General features: G+C 35.9%; 1 protein-coding gene across 1 annotated transcript in view; it reads left to right on the forward strand.

Moving 5' to 3' along the window:
- Window positions 1–575: 575 nt before the first annotated feature.
- The window catches only part of LOC129232731 (protein disulfide-isomerase A4-like), a 41,687-nt gene continuing 22,408 nt past the window's right edge, over window positions 576–19,854 (forward strand). Inside the window, exon 1 of the mRNA XM_054866846.1 lies at window positions 576–903. Within this exon, the coding sequence (XP_054722821.1) occupies window positions 638–903 (266 nt within the window). The 5' untranslated portion in view covers window positions 576–637. The remainder of the gene's footprint in view (window positions 904–19,854) is intronic.

Below are 19,854 nucleotides of genomic sequence, written 5' to 3' on the forward strand. Positions count from 1 at the left end.
GAATACGGAAAAAAAAAGAAACAGACAACCTTCATTAAGAGGGCTTTGCAACCTTATTTTATAATTAATATTGATTAATAGTCATACATCTGTTCGCTAGATGGCAGCATGAACGATAAGAAAATCAAGCAGAGAAGCGAAGATATTGCACTATTTCACCCTGACGCTTTCAGAATCTTTCGGTCCCTAACCGAACGTGTTTACAAAATGAGTAACATGGCTGATCCTGACGATTTGTGTTTCCAATTTGAAAAGTAGAAATGTACAAAGTTCGGAATTTATTTTATCCATTTCAAAAAGTCTCTCATGATTGATCCGGTTTCTTTTTCAAATGTATGTTGATCCGAGAAAATAATTATTACTGCTGGTCAAAAATGTCATGCGGATCAATCAACCAGCTTAAATTGTGATCGACCGGTAGATCACTGAACGCTGCGGTTATTCATCGGTTGACTAGTCAAGATGTGCGAACGTACCCAGAATAATTTTTTTTTTAAAGAAGATGGTGCTCCCGCTACCCCCCTCCCCCCTTTCCACGTCAGAATGAAAAACTTCCGGTTCCTGTGTTTGTTTTCTTTCGTGTTTTTTGCCGGTTGGTTATTTGAGCATATTTATATTTATTCGACTTTTTTTTTCAATGATTTGCTCTCTTTCCTATGAGAGTAGTTGTTTCAAAATGTCAAACACGACACTGATTAGTTTAATTTTGTTTTCAATAATTTATTTAACTCTACATCCTGTGCTGTGTACCGATGCTGAGAAAGCAGCAGAAATACAAGTGGATGGTGGAACTATAGAAACAAAAACATTGGTTGAAGATGATGTTTTGATTCTGAACCGAGATAATTTTGATCTGCATATTTCCAGTAAAGCTATCATTCTCGTGGAATTCTATGCTCCTTGGTAAAATATTTATCATTTATTTTGCAAGTTTCTTTGGATAAAGGATAGGGTCACCCGGGGTAAAATAGGTATAAAAAACAGCATTTTTATTTTCAGTGACCCATAGCAGAAATATCATGAAATATAATTGTGTTTTTGTTCAATATTCTATACATTGTGTATCTTAGGTCTAATTTGGACATAGTTTGTGTTAACTTTTTGCTTTAAATTTAGTGTAAAGGGGTATACCTAGTTTACCCCTGTATATACCCATTTTACCCCGTGCTTCGGGGTAAAATGGGTATACACCTGCAGAGCCGTGTCCAAGGGGAGGGTTTTAGGGGTTAAACCCCTCCCATAGTGAAAACATAATAAAAATCAAAGAAATGTGTAAATTTGACTTAAAATTAACTTTAATGTTGAAGTTTGTTTATGGTACTTAAAAAAACAAAACATTCTCATTGAAGTTTCTCAGCATTTTTTTCCCTTTTTTCTAGTTTGTCTGAAAATAATAAAATCTTCTTCAAAACGCTACTCCTACGACCCCCCCCCCCCCCCGCCCCCGGTGCCAATAGCATTATGGAGCATTTCAAACTTTGGCTTCCAGATCTTCAGTTTCGCAAAATTTCTAGAAAAAGCCCCCGAACAACATCGCTTATTCTATCAACATTGCTTAAAATTGTGTCGCCGAAACTCGGGTTTGGTTTTGTTTCAGTTTTAAAAAGGCCCTAATTTTACCAAATATGGTCGTATAACTGCGTTTTCGAGATTCCAGTTTCAGAAAAAATGCGAGCAAGAGTCCTCGAATCGCCTTCCTTTAATATCATCAAAAATTAGGTTCTTCAAACAAAACTAACTAAAAATTTAAGTAGAATAACCTCTGAACCCCTCTTCCTAATATCTTAGAGTACTGCTTAAAGTTTTAGAACTGTTTAGGAAAATCTAGGAGACAGATCAGAATCCCCTCCTTGTAAAAATCTTCAAAGTTAATCAGCAATTGTGTTTTTGGAACTTCAATTTCGAAAATTTGAAAGGGAGATTAAAAATAAATTTTAATCTATTTTTTAAGAAAAAAAATGATTAGGGAGAGTTTCTGAGCCGCATTCCTTGCCATAACGTCAATAAATATGGCCTGTAGTCGCGTTCCACTCCTTTAATTTCTACAAATTTCCGCGGAGCCAAAGACCGTCTAAAATTCCGTTTTCAGTATTAAAAATTTCAAAATTTTCCGGGGGAAGAACCCTGGCACCCTTATCAGATTAGATTATTTTTCAACATGTCTCCCTTAAAACTTAGTTTCTAGTTGCTGCACTGTTGCACTCACAGTTTTAAATTATTATTTAAGTAAATATATATTTTTTAACTATACAAGTTTGATCCGGATAAACATGAGCCGAATAAAAACTAGCCATGTCTACTCTACAATAGAATTGGTAATATCACTTGAAAACACATCCTCTGAGATTTTGGACCCCCCACCCCTTCCCACACACGCCGCCATGGGCGTCGCGGCCAGCGGCGTCCAAGGGGGCCGGACCCCCCCCCCCCCCCCCAATATTTGAGGACCGGACCCCATCAATATTTGAAAATCGGACCCCCTCGATTATTGTCAAGATGAAATTCATTATTTTGGGGAAATTATTTTTGCTTTGAAGACTGTAAACAGTTGCATAATACATAATTTACCATGTTTAGTTCATATCAAATAAAACGAAATGAACATCGAAAAAAAATGAACTAAAAAAACAAAAACAAAATAGGTGATGTGTATAGTGAACGGGAAGTCGGAAAGTGAACTCCAATGACAATTCATTGCTCTGCTCTCTGCGCACGCTATCTTCAGTGGAGGATGCTAGAAAGGGAACACCTTCTCCCTAGCGACGCTCCCTAGTGCAATGTCAACTATCCATAGTCGTGTCGCCGGCCTCCCCAGCTTGAAAGTCATTCCAGCGTATTTGTTGCTATTTAGGGGGAAACAACGGGACAATTTTGAGATACTGAAACTAAATGGACTACCCCCCCCCCTTTTTTTTACAACTCTCGTGCTAATAAGTCAACAGAAGTCAGACGGGGATTTAAATTTCTGCCCTTTTCTTTCTTATCTCGTTTCTCGGCGCTTCCAGGTTTCTGTTTCGAGTTTTGCAGTGTTTGTTTCTCCGATTCGATTCAATTCATAGCGACACCGATGTTACCCAAACAAAATGAGACACCAGTCCTCTTTGGCGGTTTTTTGCAGCTGGCAACAACACCCTGGCCAAAGGATGCGCCAAACTTTAGAAGACTATTTAGCAGGTCAAAGGTTAAGTTTGGGGTAGAAAGGGAAAGGACGTGTCATGTTGTCATTATTCAACACGTGGCTTCAAAGTACCTTACCAAAGCGTGGTTCCTCAAATGTGTTTGCGGCATCTCAAATTTGACCAAAAAAGCATTACATTACAGAAAAAAAGGAGGAGTCTGAAAATTAACGTGCAATTTCAAAAGCAAATCATGAGCCAGCATAACGATGGATACTGTGATGTCACTTCCGATAGGCCAACAAAAAAAGAAGCGCAAGATGACCAGAAAAAAGACCAAAAAAAAGGAGATACCCTATTGGGAAATGTTCCGACAAAAATAAAGATAATTTCATGTGGTCTTTTGGTCTCCTTGTGAGTAGGTGACCTGAAGAGCGCTCCTATTTTGGTAAAAAATACTTTTTTTTACACATTCGATTACGGCTATGGAGAGGTGGCTTGAAACGAGAAAATGTGTCAAACCTTCTACATCAAATGAACCTGAGCAATTTTTAACTACTGAGTCATCATCAACATCCACGGAACCGTCTTCAAAAAGTCAAAAGACCGTGATAGGTAATTACCTCAGAAGACTCATCAGACAAAATTTTCTGGGAAAGGAAAGTTTATGAAAGTTCACAGTGACCTCCTATCGAGTAGCCCCTGAATGCCTGCTAATCAGGCATGCTTTACAGTCAATATTTCGACATTATGAATCCTATCGAAGCTAATGCTTTCTCTTTTTTCTTTTTTTTTGAAATGTTTGATCTTTTATAAATTTTAATGGGATAAATAATACTCCTTTTAGTTATTAAAGCTTAACAGAAAGTTATCCATTAATAATCCTGCTTTACTGAACAAATTTTATTGAAATAACCATTTTAAAACTTATTGTCACGTGTCAGAAAAAAGCAGTTCATTTCTCTATCTTTTTCCCATCGTCCGCTGATCAAAGTTCAATAAATTATACACTAAATGTTTTTTTTTTCTCTGTGTAGGCTAGTATACTTTTCAATCTGCGGGGTGTGCCTCTCAAATCAGGCCCGTCACTTAAAAAGTATCAGGAGTGGTACTTTCCCTGCTGACTTCGAGAAATCAGAAATTAATGTATTTAGATGGGCATGGTTTTTGCTGTTTTTTTTTTGTTTCATATGCATTGAGTGTATGGAGGATTCAACAAAAAAGCAAAATTTTGGTGCATTTGTTACAAAAAACCTGAAAAAAATTAAGAAACTACTTTAAAAGGTTGCATTATCAAAATATGATATCATGAGAGCTTAATTATTTGTGTCTTATTTTATTTTTGTAGTTGTGTTTTTCGTAGGCTCGTAAATGTCATAACGGTGATTTATGTACTTTAATTTTTTAATTAAAAATCATCAAATTAAGCTCATTTGAATCCAACTTGTGCCAAGAACTTACAGCTGCAGGGTTTATTATTATGTAATACAAAAATTTAATTCTTCAGTTGTAGCGGCTTATATGAGTCACATTTTGTTCTAAACAGTTTTGATTCCATAAAGCGGCTGATTCAATAAAGCTGGATTTCGTTTTTGATAATTTCATTCATTAAGAACGGTTAATTCAAGTGTCCACTGTTTCAAAATTTTGAAAATTTGGTACAGCTACACTTGGTGTGCCGCCCTTCGTCGTGTGAAGCTGAAAGAAGCTTCAGTGCGCTGAGAAAGCTGAAATTGTATCTAAGGTCGACTATGACACAAAAGCGGTTGAATCATGTTGCTTTATGTTACGTTCACAAAAAGATCTTGGACGAAATTGATCACAAAAAAATAGCACGGATATTCGTATCCCATGTGCAGTCTAGAAAAAATATATTTGTTGGTATTTAAATTTTTTTCTGATTCTGTAACATGTAAATCAAGATGTACCCGTTTAAAAGCATTGTATTAAATGTAAACCCATTTCTATTTAATGTCAAGCTTTTGTCTCGTATATATATATATACTAATTTTTCTTAATGCAACTTGAAAATGACAGAGTCAGAATGTTCCCCCCCAATAAATTTCAGCTGACGACGCCAATGCACACCACTATGCGCCTCATTGTAGCCGTTAAACAGAAATAAATTATTTGAGCCACTGTTGTGTTTTTCTGACAGTGCAGGTAAGAACGAAAAAACATTGAAACCAAAACCCCTCCCTTTATGAAATTCTGGACACGGGCCTGTACACCGGGGTAAAATGGGTATATGCTGTTTAAATTTGAACTACAGTAACTAATGGAGAAAACTTTTTTAAATTGAGTATAATTGCATTGGAGGATAAAGACTTTAATCCAAAACAACCAAAAAAAATATTTACAGAACCAAATTTATGAACAAAAGGCCCATTGGAAAATATTTGCGGTTTCTCTGAGGTAGTATTTTTACAACTTTGTGATGCCTGCACAACATCAATGTCATCTTTCTTGGGGAGCACATAGGATAATTTGGCAGATGATTTTGTAGCAAACTTCAACTGAGATTTCAGTGATTAAACCTATGAATTCCCCCAAATTTAATAACGGCGCTGTCGCCAATTGCTGGGATTAACAACTAGGAGAACCATTAGTTTTCACTTCTACTTCATTAGTTATTTTATCAATTATTGTTAATGTTTTTTTAAAATTAATTTATTTTATGTGTATTTATTTACTTTTTCTGCTTTTGTTTTGTCTCTTGCCTGTTCGTGTACAATCTTGTAGCCACCTGCTCTGCAATTAAAACTTCTCCCACCTTTGTTTGGACTTTTACTTTTTTTTTTTTGTAAATTTTTCATTTCCTTACCAGTGCTAAAAAATGGCAATGAACCAAGACCTATAGCAGGATCATTTAGTTATTTAGTACAACTTTGCTATGAGGCATAAGAATTCTGTTGTGATTGTGTGTGAGATTGTATTAAGACAACGTTCTGGGCATATGCTTGGTGGTTTTAAAAGGAAATTAAAAAAACAGCATATTAGCTATCAATACTTACTATGTTTTATAATGTGTAGCAATGAACCATATACATAATAAACTTACAGTAAATCATGAACTATATCGATAATAATCAAATATAATACCTTTAAGTACTAATTGGCATAAGTTATAGTAATTAAATAAAACAAATAAATGAAGAGTAATTATTTATAAAACTTTTTAAAATCATACTTTTAGTTTAAAAGATGAATTATACAGTAAAACCTGCCACATCCGGACGGTTCGTAGGACAAATTTTCAATTTTTGAGTAAGAAAAAGTCAAAGTATTTCTTTCTTTCGAACTGTGCGACGGGCGAAAGAAGAGATGAATGGCGGCGCCCCTATAGTTGCATATGGTATTTCTAGGTATGTGACCTTCAGTTGACTCTCGACCGGTTTGACTTCCTCCCACCCTTTTCTATAATTTGCGAATGTCGGTATGTGTTTGCTCTCAGTCTTTGTTTGCTCTTGAGCAGTGACAGTTGTTTGTCCATCGTTTTCGTAGTGATATGGCCGAGAAACGGAAGAAAAATGTCGTTAGAATGAAAGAAAAGTTTCGTGCTTTGAAGAGGTTAGATGCTGGGGAAACGGCTAAGAAGATTGCTGTTGAGATGGGAGTAAGGACTAGTGTCAGTCACTGTGAGTGACTGGAAAAAATCCAGAAACAAAATTGAAAAATGGTGCTCATCGCAGGTTTCAACAACTGGGATAAAGAAACTGAAAATGATGAAAAAAGCCCCAAACAACCATATCAATGAGTGTTTGTATGTTTGGTTCACTCAAAAGAGGGGGAAGGGATTACCAATCTCAGGACCTATGTTAAAAGAAAAAAGCCTTACACTTCAACAAAGAAATTGAAGGTGATAATGATTTCAAGGCAAGTGAAGGATGGTTGGAGAGTTGGAAAAAACCGGTACGGTGTGAGAAAGCTACAGATATGTGGTGAGAAACTGTCTGCTGAACCAGAAGTTGTCGAAGTCTTCAAAAAGACTTACTGAATATTGCACAGCTTACTAGAAGCAGGAATTACCGGAGACCAGCTTTACAATTGTGACGAAACAGGTCTCAATTATAAAATGCTACCGACCTACACTCTGGCCTCAAAACAAGAAGACAGTGCACCAGGATTCAGGAAGAAAAAAGAAAGAGTGACAATTTTAGTCTGCAGAACGCTACAGGATCTCACAAACTCCCTCTAGGATTTATCCGAAAGTCAAAAAAACCTAGGGCTTTCAAAAACTCTAGAGATCTTTCTTCCTTGCCAGTTTGGTACCGTCACCAAAAGAGTGCATGGATGGACTGTGTTATATTCAAAGAGTGGTTTCACAATCAATTTGTACCAAAGGTTGAAAAACATTTAGCAGAAAAAAATCTACTGAGAAAGACAGTCCTGCTGTTGGACAACGCACCCTCTCATCCCGACCCAGAAGAACTAAAAGATGGCGAAATAAAATGTCTTTTTTTCCCCCCAAATGTGACATCCCTCTGTCAGCCTATGGACCAAGGTGTTATAGAATCTATAAAACGTGTCTATCGACAAAAGTTACTGACGGTTTTGATTGCTGGAATGGATGAAGGAAAAAACGTTACAGAGACTCTAAAAAAAGTGGACATGTTGGATGTGGTGATGTGGGTGGCCCAAGCGTGGGATGACATAATACCAATAACAATGGTAAGGTCATGGAGGAAGTTGTTACCCAAACCATCTGATGAATCTATGGGAGAGAAACCAGAGGAAGGTAGCAATGAAACTTCCGCCGAAGAAGAGATTGCTGAACTGGTAAAGAACCTGCCGGGATGTGAAAAAAATGAAGGAAGACGATGTTAACGAGTGGTTGAGTGCTGACGAACAGAACGAATTAACAAACGTCGATATACTGAACATGGTGTGCAGGAATGATGATAAAAACTCAGACAGCGAAGGGAATGAAAGCACTGATAAAAATCCGGTCGCAAAAGTAATGAGCCATTCAGAAGCTTTCAAGTCGTTCGAGGCTCTGCTGTCCTACGTTCAAAGTCAAGAAAATACTTGTGCAAGTGACGTGATGCTCTTAAAAAGGATGAGAGACATGGCTTCAAAAAAACGTGTACAGTGTGGAAAGCAGCAGAAAATAACCAACTTTTTCAAAAGCTAAGTAAATTTTTGTTAATACTATAACTGTGATGTGTAACTTTTTGTAAATAAATTGTGTAACCTTTTGTTTTTCTATGGAGCATATTGTATTTACATACTACTAAGTTTATAAATGTTTAAAACTTTAAATTTTGTTTATAAGAACAGAAATACAGCTTGAAAACTATATATAATACAGCTATTTTTAAATGCGGTCTTGATATCCGGATTTTTTGATATCCGGATCGGTCAGTCGCCACATTGATCCGGATGTGGCAGGTTCTACTGTATTTAACATTTGTCTTGCAAAGATAATTTAAGTTTTTTAATCTTCATGCATTCAATGTCTTTAACTAGAAAATGTTGGCTATACCCATTTTACCCCATGCAAATAAAAGTACTATAAAAATTTTGTAAATATTAAAATTTACTTATTTTTTGAGTTTTCTGTCAGAAAAATTCTTTTTCTATCAAATCCAAATAAAAAACTTCCTGTAAATTTTTCTAGAAAGAAGTTTGTCACTACTATAAACACATTGTTTTGTGTTCTGAAAAATAAAACTGTTGTTAAGCCAGGTAAATGAGTTGCTAGATTATTTTTCCTCAAGTCAAAATGTTGCCTGATATGTAAACATTTTCATCATATTTTTTTATTTTTAAAAAATGTTGTCCAGTAGAATAAAAACAAGAAAAATGCAACAATACCCATTTTACCCCGGCTACCCATTTTACCCCGGTTTCCCCCTAGTGCATAACAAAGATTCACTATCTACAATCTGCTATACAGGGGTCGATCCAGGTTTTATTTTTTGGGTCCCCATTTTGTGAAAAAGCAAAATACTTTTGTGAATTTTCTTTATTTTTGTAAAAAAGAACTTCTCGTGATTTTTTTCTTGGAAAAGATTATATAAAAGCATTTTTAGCTGTCGTATCGTTATAGAAAAGCCCTAGACAGGTTTCAGGGGTGATTGCAAGTTCTTGAAGAATACCTGAAAGCTGTCTAGAGAAAATGCGCTGGGGGAGGGTAAGACCCTTAACAGTTTATTCGTAATTTGACACATACATTACATTTATTGTTTTTTACAAATATATATATATCCAAGGCACACTTTCTTAAGGTGAAAGTCTCTCAACAGATTTACTGTTTGCCCCTCTCAAATACTTTTAGATCAATGAAAATTGCACATGCTGCTGAACGTAATGATAACTCCCAATAAATACAATATGAACAGACTCAAAGATATCAAATATTTCTTAACACAGAAGAATGTATGTGTTTGGAAAACTTAAAGTAATTAAAACCCAAAATAATACTGCACCAGCATTCAGCGTTTAATTTTTTGACATTTGACGTTCTTACAGAGTAGGTATTTCGTTTAAAACTTTGCAATTTAATGATGTTAATAAATATATAAAGAACTTTTATTTGTTTGCCACTTAACAAGGTACAGTCAACATCAAAAATGCGAAAAATTCGTTTACCATGGTGCATGTAAGGAAATCAAGATCTTCGAAAGAAATAAAAATATAAAAACAGCATATAAAAGAATTTTATTTTTAGTAAAGTTATTTTAGAATTGAATTTTGAAACTCAACACAAATTAATACTAAATATATATTGCGTAATCAAAGTAAAATTTAGGATTTTCCTGAAAACAGCGGAATTTTGGTATTTTCAAAGATAAATAATTTGAACTGAAATGTGGGATAAATACGTGGCATTCTTACCACAAGTTGGCAAATGGTTTTTAATTTCATTGTCATATAAATTTACCCCCAAAAATCTTACTAGAGATTCAAAATTCTCAAAAATGGCCCATTGCTTCATGATTATAAAGTACAAAATTTGAATAAACTTACCAATCATTTTTTTTTTTTTGCTTCATTTCCAATCTCTTCACTTTCAGATTTTTTTGAGAATTCCTTCTTTTGCACTAGATTTTTGTATATTGACAGCCTCTCTGTGATTTTTGCTGCACTCATGTTTTTTTAAAACTTTATAGGGTGACGACTTTTCTTGGTATCAACTCCAATATTTACTCAAGGTTTGTTCAAATCACTAACATTCATGAAAAATGAACATATTTTGCACAAAAAACCCTTAGCTGAATAGCTATAGTAAAGCCAGCTATACACCTTTTTATAATTTGCAATGTACTTTTCATTTATTGCATGCTTCTTATTGAGCAATCACGATTGCTTATTGCTTTCATTTGACTGTTTTTGGCGTGCTATCATTTTTCCCACCGGCGCGGCGCCACCCTCTGCCAGCACCACCCGTCGCGTCGGCCGGCCTCACGATGCTGCTCCTCTAGCGAAAATTGTCTCCAGGTTGCGTCCATATCCTACACACAAACGCATACATACACGCACCAACACACATGCACACACAAACACACACACACACAAACACATACACACACGCATGCATACAGACACCTACACATACACACAACTGCTCACACATTCATGCCTGCACACAGACACAAACATATATGCTTACACACACACACATACACATTCCCCCCCCCCCCACACACATATACAAACACACTCTCGTGATTGCGAAAAACATAATTTGAATTTAAGATGACAAAATTCAAATTAATTTTTTCATTTTTTCCATTTGTACTCTCAAATACAATGCTTGAATCATTATTTGATGGCTCAATCTCAATATCATCATCAGTTGAAGTTGCTCCAGATTCACTTCCAGTATTTTCTGCTCAAAAATCGTTATACTTTGGCGAACTGCCTCACTGTCATTTGATGTTGTTGGATATAATTTTAGATGTTATAGAGCTAATAGCCTACAGCTAAGCTGTAAATTAGGCAACTCATTTCCAACTGAATTTTGAGGGAGTGGTCTGCCCGAAAAAAATAAAACATGAATCATTCTTTACACTGAAAAACATTTATTTAACATATATAAAAATGGTTACAATACAATAATTTGGTCCTCCGAAGAAAAATTAAATTATGTTTAAAAGATCTTACAATAAGTCCATGCAGGTGTCAAAAAGTCCTGTCGATGTTCCATAGTGAATCCCCACAGGTAGATGGACGGCATCGCAATCTCCCCAGAATTGCAAGCTGGTCAGTTCACACCTTATGAGCCAAGTTCACTATATCAGGGAAAAATATCGAAGATGGACACGATCCTTTTTCCTCGGAGACCAAACGACCCACTTAGATTTGACTATAACTTTTCACTTTTATGGATGTCATGGCAGCACGCGCTTCCAAAACTGAAGACATCAACAACGACTCATTCAGAAAAAATCAGACCTCACCTGAGAGGCCAGTAGCAAAACTTATGATGACATGGACGAACAAATTTACAAACACAAACAACACAAGACGAGGAGACAAGTGAGAGAAAAAGTAGCAGTGCGATCGAGCTATGGCCGGTCTGCGTATTTATAGCCAGATTCGACCTTGCTCGTAACAATGTGATGTCGCCTTATTTGCATATTGCAAGAACAACTCAACTTGAAAAAACGCAGCTTGCAGGTTGCACAATTCTTATTTAATTTGACATTCAGCACTCAACACTTCAACATGGTTTTCTCATGTGATCGACATGTGCTTTGTCGGAAGTTTACCGACATCTGCCGAATGACGGCAACCAATCATAGCGTGCCACATATTTTTCCGAACACTTCCGATTCAAACTCGGACATTTGAGTGTCGGTGGCAGGTGGATGGGATTTCCCGTGCAAGGTTTTTCCCGGAATGGCAAAAGGTAAGTTGCAATTTTTTTTAAAACAATATTGGTGAAATCCTTCAAGAAACAAAAATAAAGGCATTTAGCCCAACAGATATACTATCTTTTACCGCATTTCCCGAGCCCTCCAAATCGGAACATTTGCGTTACTATCTTTTACCGCATTTTCCGAGTCCTCCGAAACGGGAACATTTGCGTTACTGTTACTGTTGGGATAAATGCCTTTATTTTTGTTTCTTGAAGGATTTCACCAATATTGTTTAAAAAAAAAAATTGTAACTTACCTTTTGCCATTCCGGGAAAAACCTTGCACGGGAAATCCCATCCACCTGCCACCGACACTCAAATGTTTGAGTTTGAATCGGAAGTGTTCGGAAAAATATGTGGCACGCTATGATTGGTTGCCGTCATTCGGCAGAAGTCGGTAAACTTCCGACAAAGCACATGTCGATCACATAAGATAACCTGTTGAGGTGTTGGGTGCTGAATGTCGAATTAAATAAGAATTGTGCAACCTGCAAGCTGTATTTTCCTGGGTTGAGCTGTTCTTGCAATATGCAAATAAGGTAACGTCACATTGTTACGAGCACGGTCGGATCTGGCCATAAATACTCGGACTGGCCGTAGCTCGATCTCTCTCACTTGTCTTCTCGTTTTGTGTTGTTTGTGTATGTGTTCGTCCATGTCCTCATAAAGTTTTTGCTACTGGCCTCTTAGGGGAGGTCGGATTTTTCCGAATGATTCGTCATTGATGCCCCCAGTTTTTGGAAGCGCGTGCTGTTATGATGTTCATAAAAATGAAAAGTTATAGTCCAACTTAAGTGGGTTGTTTGGTCTTCAATGCAAAGAAAGGGATCGAGTCCATCTTCGATATTTTCCTGGATATGGTGAATTTGACGCCTGAGGTATGAACTGACCTGCGTGCAATTATGGGGAAATTGCGATGCCGTCCTTCTACCTGTGGGGAATTCACTGTGGAACGCCAACAGCATTTTTGACATCTGCATGGACTTACTGTAAGATCCTTTTTGACCTAGCATAATTTAATATTTTTTTGAGGACTGAACTATTGTAATGTAACTATTTTATAATATATGTTAAATAAATGTTTTCAATGTTAAAAAGTGATTCATGTTTTATTTTCTTCGGGCAGACCACTCCCTCAAAATTCAGTTGGAAATGAGTTGCCTAATTTTCAGCTTAGCTGTAGGCTATTAACTCTATAACATCTAATTATATCCAACAGTTACTGCATGATGAAGTGGTGGTAGCCATTTTATCGGGGTTGTTAATTGCTGACTTGAAGAAATTCACAATATTTTGGGACCCAACGTTCAAAGAGCGAAATTTTTCAACATAATAAGCAGAATTTTGGGAGGTACCTCCCGTTGCAGGACGTCCTCGTTTCATATTTTAATTTCTAGAAGAATAATTTTCAACGAACAAGCAATCTCTCCAAACTGAGATTATTGCGGCTGCTATCTCTAGTGCTCCATTATCCGCTCCCACACAAATTATAATCGAATAGAATATCAATTTATTTTTTGATGCGCCTAAGAAATGTCCTCTTAAACACGCGAAGGCGTGAACAAGCTAATTACGAAAAATATCGTCTGCACTCCTGGACCGCAGACGATCTGTTACAAGAGAAAAATTAATACCGAGAAAGAAAACGAACTGGAATAATATACAATTACCACATTTTTTAAATTTATCGTCTGCAGATTATGCGATTCCCGCCACTTTTTAATAAAATCCTCCCTCCCGTTGCTCACCATTAGTGGACATGCGTTAAAAAATTGCGAAATTGCTCATCTCAAAGTTTCATATTCATTTTAAGAAGACAGCAAGATTAAATAGAATGACCGACGATATTTTTCAGCTGGCATTGTATTTTATCAATAAAAAAAAAGGAATCTAGGAATTAAACTACAAAAAAAATGATACCGTTATTCTTTTGGTTTACTGTATGCTGTACGCTCAAACTAGCGTGACTTTGGAAGTTATCTTTTGCTCTTACACGTACAGTCTACAAGAAAAATAGCGGGAATGAAAAAATGAATAATGCATTTTAAACCAGCAATTCTCCGCAGGCACCGGTCCGCGAGGAAATTTGACCGGTCTTCGAAGAATTATACCCGTTTACATTAAAATAAAATTTCCTTATTTTATTTTTATTCCTAATTTTATACGATATTTTATGCATTAATATATCCATTACTTTGAATACGTTTTGTGGTTTCTCTCCAAGATTTATTCGCTTATGAAAATTTACACAAATTAGCTGCGCTTATTTTTGCATTCAAAGTGTGTAAGTTATTAAAAAAAATCTTACAATTAACTTTTGTAAGTTTATTTTAAGTAGAAGGTTTTTCTTTCTGGCATTTGTTTAAAAAAAAAGACAAAACAGATTAGTTTATTTTAGTGAAAAATAAATAAAAATTTCTACTAGTCCGTGAAATTTTTTGACGAAGTTCTACCGGTCCGAGATTCAAAAAAAGATCAAGAAACGCTGCGCTTTAAACTAAAGAATATGAGAAAAAGTGGGTGCCCCTGGCCTAATCACACCTTTTTTTTTTTTTTCCATTAAATGCAATCGTGTCAAGTGAGCTTTCGAGAATGGACAGTATCAACTACAAACTACAGGGAATTTCGCCAATCGGTTGTTCGGCGTTTCCCACGTAGTCACTCATACTCTAACAGGATTTAATTAATTGCCATACAATACGATTTGCATCAGCACGCGCCAGTATTCAATTCGAATTTCTATACAATTGATTAAAAAAGGAAAATATAAGATTTTCGAGTGTTCTTTTTAACCTTCGTTCGGGAATAATTTTCAGAAATTTTGCTCGTCCGTTCCGTAAGATAACCCCCCAACTATGAACCTTAAACTTTTTCAAAATAAACTGAAGGAAATAGGAACAAATTGAAAAAACAGGAGAATATTTTAAAAATTTAAAAAAAAAAAAGAAAGAGGGGAAAAACTAGAAGATCTGCAACTGGCAAGGTTTCAATTTGCAACTAATTTTGAGAATTAAAAGTGCATAATTTGGCAAAATAATATGGATAAAGGAAGGATGCGTGTAACTAAGACACAATTGAAAGTTACAATGATTCAAAGGAATATTTAATTCAGAAGTGTTTGGTCATTGAAGCAAATCAAACCAACAGAATATAGGCTATTAATTTGCCGTGGCGTGAAATGTGTCAGTCTTCATTTGGCTCTCGTGGAACAGCAGAAAATCATCGAATCAATTCTTTATCACGTGCTCATTATTTTTCTTGGATTTTCGCTAGCCACCAATCACAAGCGTCCCCCCCCCCTGAGGCTCTCAAGCAAAAACACCTCACGCAGCAGGCAAAAAGTTAAGATGAGGAAGATGGAAGAGGGGTAGGCTTCCCCATAGATGCGTACACATATGCAATTAAAAAATATTGTGAAAAGGCTGCCTTTTTATAAATTTTTGTGAAGGGACTTTTTATACGCGGAATTTTGTGAATGGGGCCGCTTTTGCGACGCGGAATTTTGTGAAAGGGGTCACTTTTGCCATGCGGAATTTTGTGAAGGGGCCGCAAAGCAGTCCCAATTTCACGCTGGATCGACCCCTGGCTATATCCTCTGAAATATTACTACTTACTTTGTGTCAAATAACGTAATTCTTGCTACACAATCACCAGCAATGTGCTATAATTGGCTAAGCCTAATTTCCACGTGCAGACGAAAAGCGGACACAAAGGGCTGAAATGTTAGGAAATTGTCCTATTCCCTCTCTCATTATTGATTCTCAGAAGATCAAGGATGGGAAGGAATGAAGCAAAGATCTCTTCCTTCCCAGAAGTCCCCACTTCTTCCCACAACCTTTCAAAAACCAACCCTCAGTAGAAGGGAAGAACATGCCTTTGTTTCCTACTGATAAGCCTCTTTGAATTCAGAGAATCTCATCCCTTCTTCCCCTAGGTATTTGCTTCCCCTTTTGTTTATGGGGCCGTTTTCAGGGTGAAATTCTGGGAACAATGATAAGACATAGGCATTTTTGCAGACGATCGCTGGACAAATAAAATTGGCCCGATATCGCAGCAGGTCGAAACGATGGTTGTGGCATCTTTTTAAAAACAAAAGGTGCATTTTCTTATTTTTGAAAAGGGCAGGGCGCATTTTGCGATCTAAAAGAAGGGCAGGGCGCATTTTGCGATCTAAAAGAAGGGCAGGGCGCATTCTGCTGATATGGAAAAGGGCAGGGCGCTGTGCCCTTCAAAAACGGCCTAGCGGGAACACTAGTATTGTATTATATTTTATTGTATGTAGAAATTATTTCTTTTAAAGTAGTTGTCGATTTGTTCTTAATTCCCTGATACAGATGACATACCATTTTGATACTAAATGCTGTTTCTATTAATATCATATGTCTTAGCCAAGAAACTACCATGCGATTTTTTTTCATTCTACATTTTTTATAAGCTAAAAAATAAATCTATCGTTTCCAAAATAGCTTCTTGGATCGAAATGACTCTTCTAGGCTACACATTGTTTTAAAATGTTAATAGTTGATTCCCTCAAAGAGGAATTAACAGACGAAACGCGCTATAAGGTTCTTCACTGAATTAAATGCATTTTGCAGCTCCTATTCTGCCGCTCTGGCCTCTGACTCCTGAAGTACAGTTGACTCTTTTACCTGAACACCCAGATATTCTGAACACATTTTGATGGTCCGGGACTCACATATGCATTACTTTCGTCTCCTCCTATACTGAACACCCTCTTAAACTGAAGACTTTCGTTCGGTCCAATGAGTGTTCAGAATAGATAGAGTCTATTGTACTTTCTTAGCAAACAAAATACTTTTAATCAAATATGCTTTGTGTGTTTTGTGTTCTTTTTCATGACTGAAAGTTTTTTATTTATGTAAAAGAGAAGTCAATTAAAAAATTAAATGAAATAGTTACATTAATTTATTCCTTTGGGAGGGGCCTGAACCCCCTGGACTTCCCCTAAAATCTGCTACTGACTATTCAGTATGGTATTTGTACAATTCGAAATTCTTGTTTGTTTTATAGTTTTTTCATTTTCATTTTAGTATAATCTAGTGCATTGACCAACATAAATGACTGCTGCTGCTCCTAATTCAAATTAGAAAAATCAGGCCTCCACAAAGTTTAAAAATTGTAACATTTAGAATATACATAGTTTTCTTAGAAGCATACTGTATTTTTTGTTTTATATATGCTAATAATGCAACAACGATTTGTTGGTAAGTAAGAAATAAGCAGAAGATTTCAATACCAACGTTTTCAGATTCTTCATACATAACGAAATATGGTAAAACTACAATTTAAACCGAAGAAACCCCCTTTATTTGACGAGCATGTCGTAATCCCCCCCCACCAAGATGATATTGTTTGTGGGTACACGTTATGTGACCCCCCCCCCCATAACCAGAGCCTGGATCCACCCTTGAAACCGAGTTATACGAGGGATGCCTGTCTATGGTTTATCGGTAATACTTTATGTATGTATTCAGTGCTCTCGCTGGAAAACTTTAGTAACTTTTTTAAATGAACGAAGTCATTCAAACGAACGAGTTAAATGAATGGATCAAAAGAATGAACGGTCCTCAAATGAACAGATCATTAAAAAGATCAAGATTCCCCACCTCTAGTGTATACAATGCTTGAAGTTCTTGCAGAACAATTTTGGTCAAATGATTTTTCATTGCAGAACATCGTTAAATATTCTGCTTTGGAGAACGATATATTTAAAGTTTACGGTAATGTGTGCAGCTTCTTTTCCTTAAGAAATATGACTTTTGATGAAAATTTGAGGGAATATGATCCTTGGCAGAGGTTGAGCCATTGAAAAATTTTGGGGATATTTTGAAAGAGTTTTGTTCTAATTTTTTGGCGTGGAGGGGGGGGGGGGGGGGAAGAGCAGTGAAACTTGACTCCCTTTACAAAAGGTTCTGGATCCTCTATTGGAAACAGCAATCTTAAAATCGCAAATTTAGGCCATCTTTGATAAAAGACCCAGGGGAAAAATTCATGATTCTTCCCTCAAAAATGTTTCAAAGGGTATTGAAAACACTACTATAAACTATGGAAAGGGACTCCAGTGTTCTTCTCCGAAGATATTTTTTTGCCATAACTATTTAATTTCAAGTTTGTTCGGCACAAAATTTTATTTTGACTTTGTCCAGCCAACACACAAACTCAAAATAAAACAATGTGCTAATCAAACATTAAATTAATTAGTTAAGTGTCATGTTGCATATTCTACATTTGGACAAAATATTTTGAAATGGCCCTAAACCAATCATCTAAATTCATTTTTTCCCCAAACAAATTTTTATTCCTAAACCTTTCTTCCTGTTAAAATTACAGTATAACCCCAATTTCAGAATTGTCAAGGAACTAGAAAATTTACCGTTAAATCGAGGAGCATAGACATTTAATGCAGTCAAATCCAGACCAGTGAAATGTATCATTAAATTGAGGAAATCTGGTATCGCTAAATCAAAGCTTTCTGTATTTATTTTAGAATGGCAATGTTTGATGGAGTGTAAAAGGCTTGGTTCACAAGGGTAACTTACATTTAGCTCGATGAGGATGAGAAACCAAAAAATTTTAGTTAGACCGGGAAGTTATTTTGCTTTGCCTGTGGCCACCCAGATTACAGAGACCAATCAAATGTGTCCCATGGGCCAACTAGTCCTAACCATAGATCTTAAAATAGAATAGATGTGCCTTCTCCCCACTTTTCTCCTCAGAGCGCGCGTCAACATCCCCCGTTGGACATCACATGATCAAGGGACTCCCCTCACAAGAAACTGTTTCCCTTATCGAAGAGAATCACTTTGCGCCATGATCATTCGCACAATTAAGGGAAATTAAAGCATATAACCCTTGGGTTAAATGCTTTAAGCATGGGTTAAACCCCCCTTTCATCATGGGTTAAATTAAAGCATTTTACCCATTATTAAAGAAAAAGGGAACATTCTGTCCCTCACGTAACACCTCATATTTGTCACTAAAAGTAATAATTAAAAAAGGTAGCAATTTTTTTTTCATTAAGAAATCGCAAATGTATTTGTTGTACTTTTGCAAAAAATGTTCTTTGTTACCTTTTTAAGTTATTACTTTTTAATGAAATGCGGGACAAAATGACACCTTTTTCATGGAATGGTCCATTAGATATTTTCCCATCATAACTTTTGAAGCAAGCGCACAAGCTATTTAAACTTTTTTTCAAGTGCTTTAAATACTGAATAGAAAAAGACGTCTTCAAAAATCTTAAACAAAAATTGACCTTATAAATTTTCTTTTATTTCAATCAAATTTTTCAAATACAGATAAATAGTTTCAATGTGTGCTTTTTCCCACAACTTTTGAAGCCAGTGCAACAATTTAACATAAAACCCGATCTAAAACCATAAACCAATTAGAAATACAAATGTAAATAGTATCGAATATCAACTCAATTAAATAACATTCTAATATTCGCATGCGTTTCGCACCAAAACTATATTAGCCAAACCAAACCCTTTGGTTTGTTCCTAATTTTTAAGCAACTTCAGTGTTTTTTTTTTTTAAGTACTCGGAAAATAAATTATTTGCAATTATAAACTACATGAATGGTCATTTGACTTCCACCCCTCCCCAATTTTTCTTTTCTTCTTTTTTTTTCGTCCCACAGACTATGATAATTTTGACAATTTAAACTCGAGGGTGAAGAAAACTAGTGATTATTGTCCCTTAACAATATTAATTTTGTTACTTTCCTACTTATTGATCTTTGTGAATTATTTTCACTGTTTGAATTGACTGCGCGATACATTCTAACGCTTAAATATTTCGTAACGATTAATTTTATAAACTTTTTAACGAGAAAATCTGCTGCTTCTG

The sequence above is a fragment of the Uloborus diversus genome, chromosome 1 (assembly GCF_026930045.1).
Source record: "Uloborus diversus isolate 005 chromosome 1, Udiv.v.3.1, whole genome shotgun sequence".
Lineage (NCBI taxonomy): Eukaryota > Metazoa > Arthropoda > Arachnida > Araneae > Uloboridae > Uloborus > Uloborus diversus.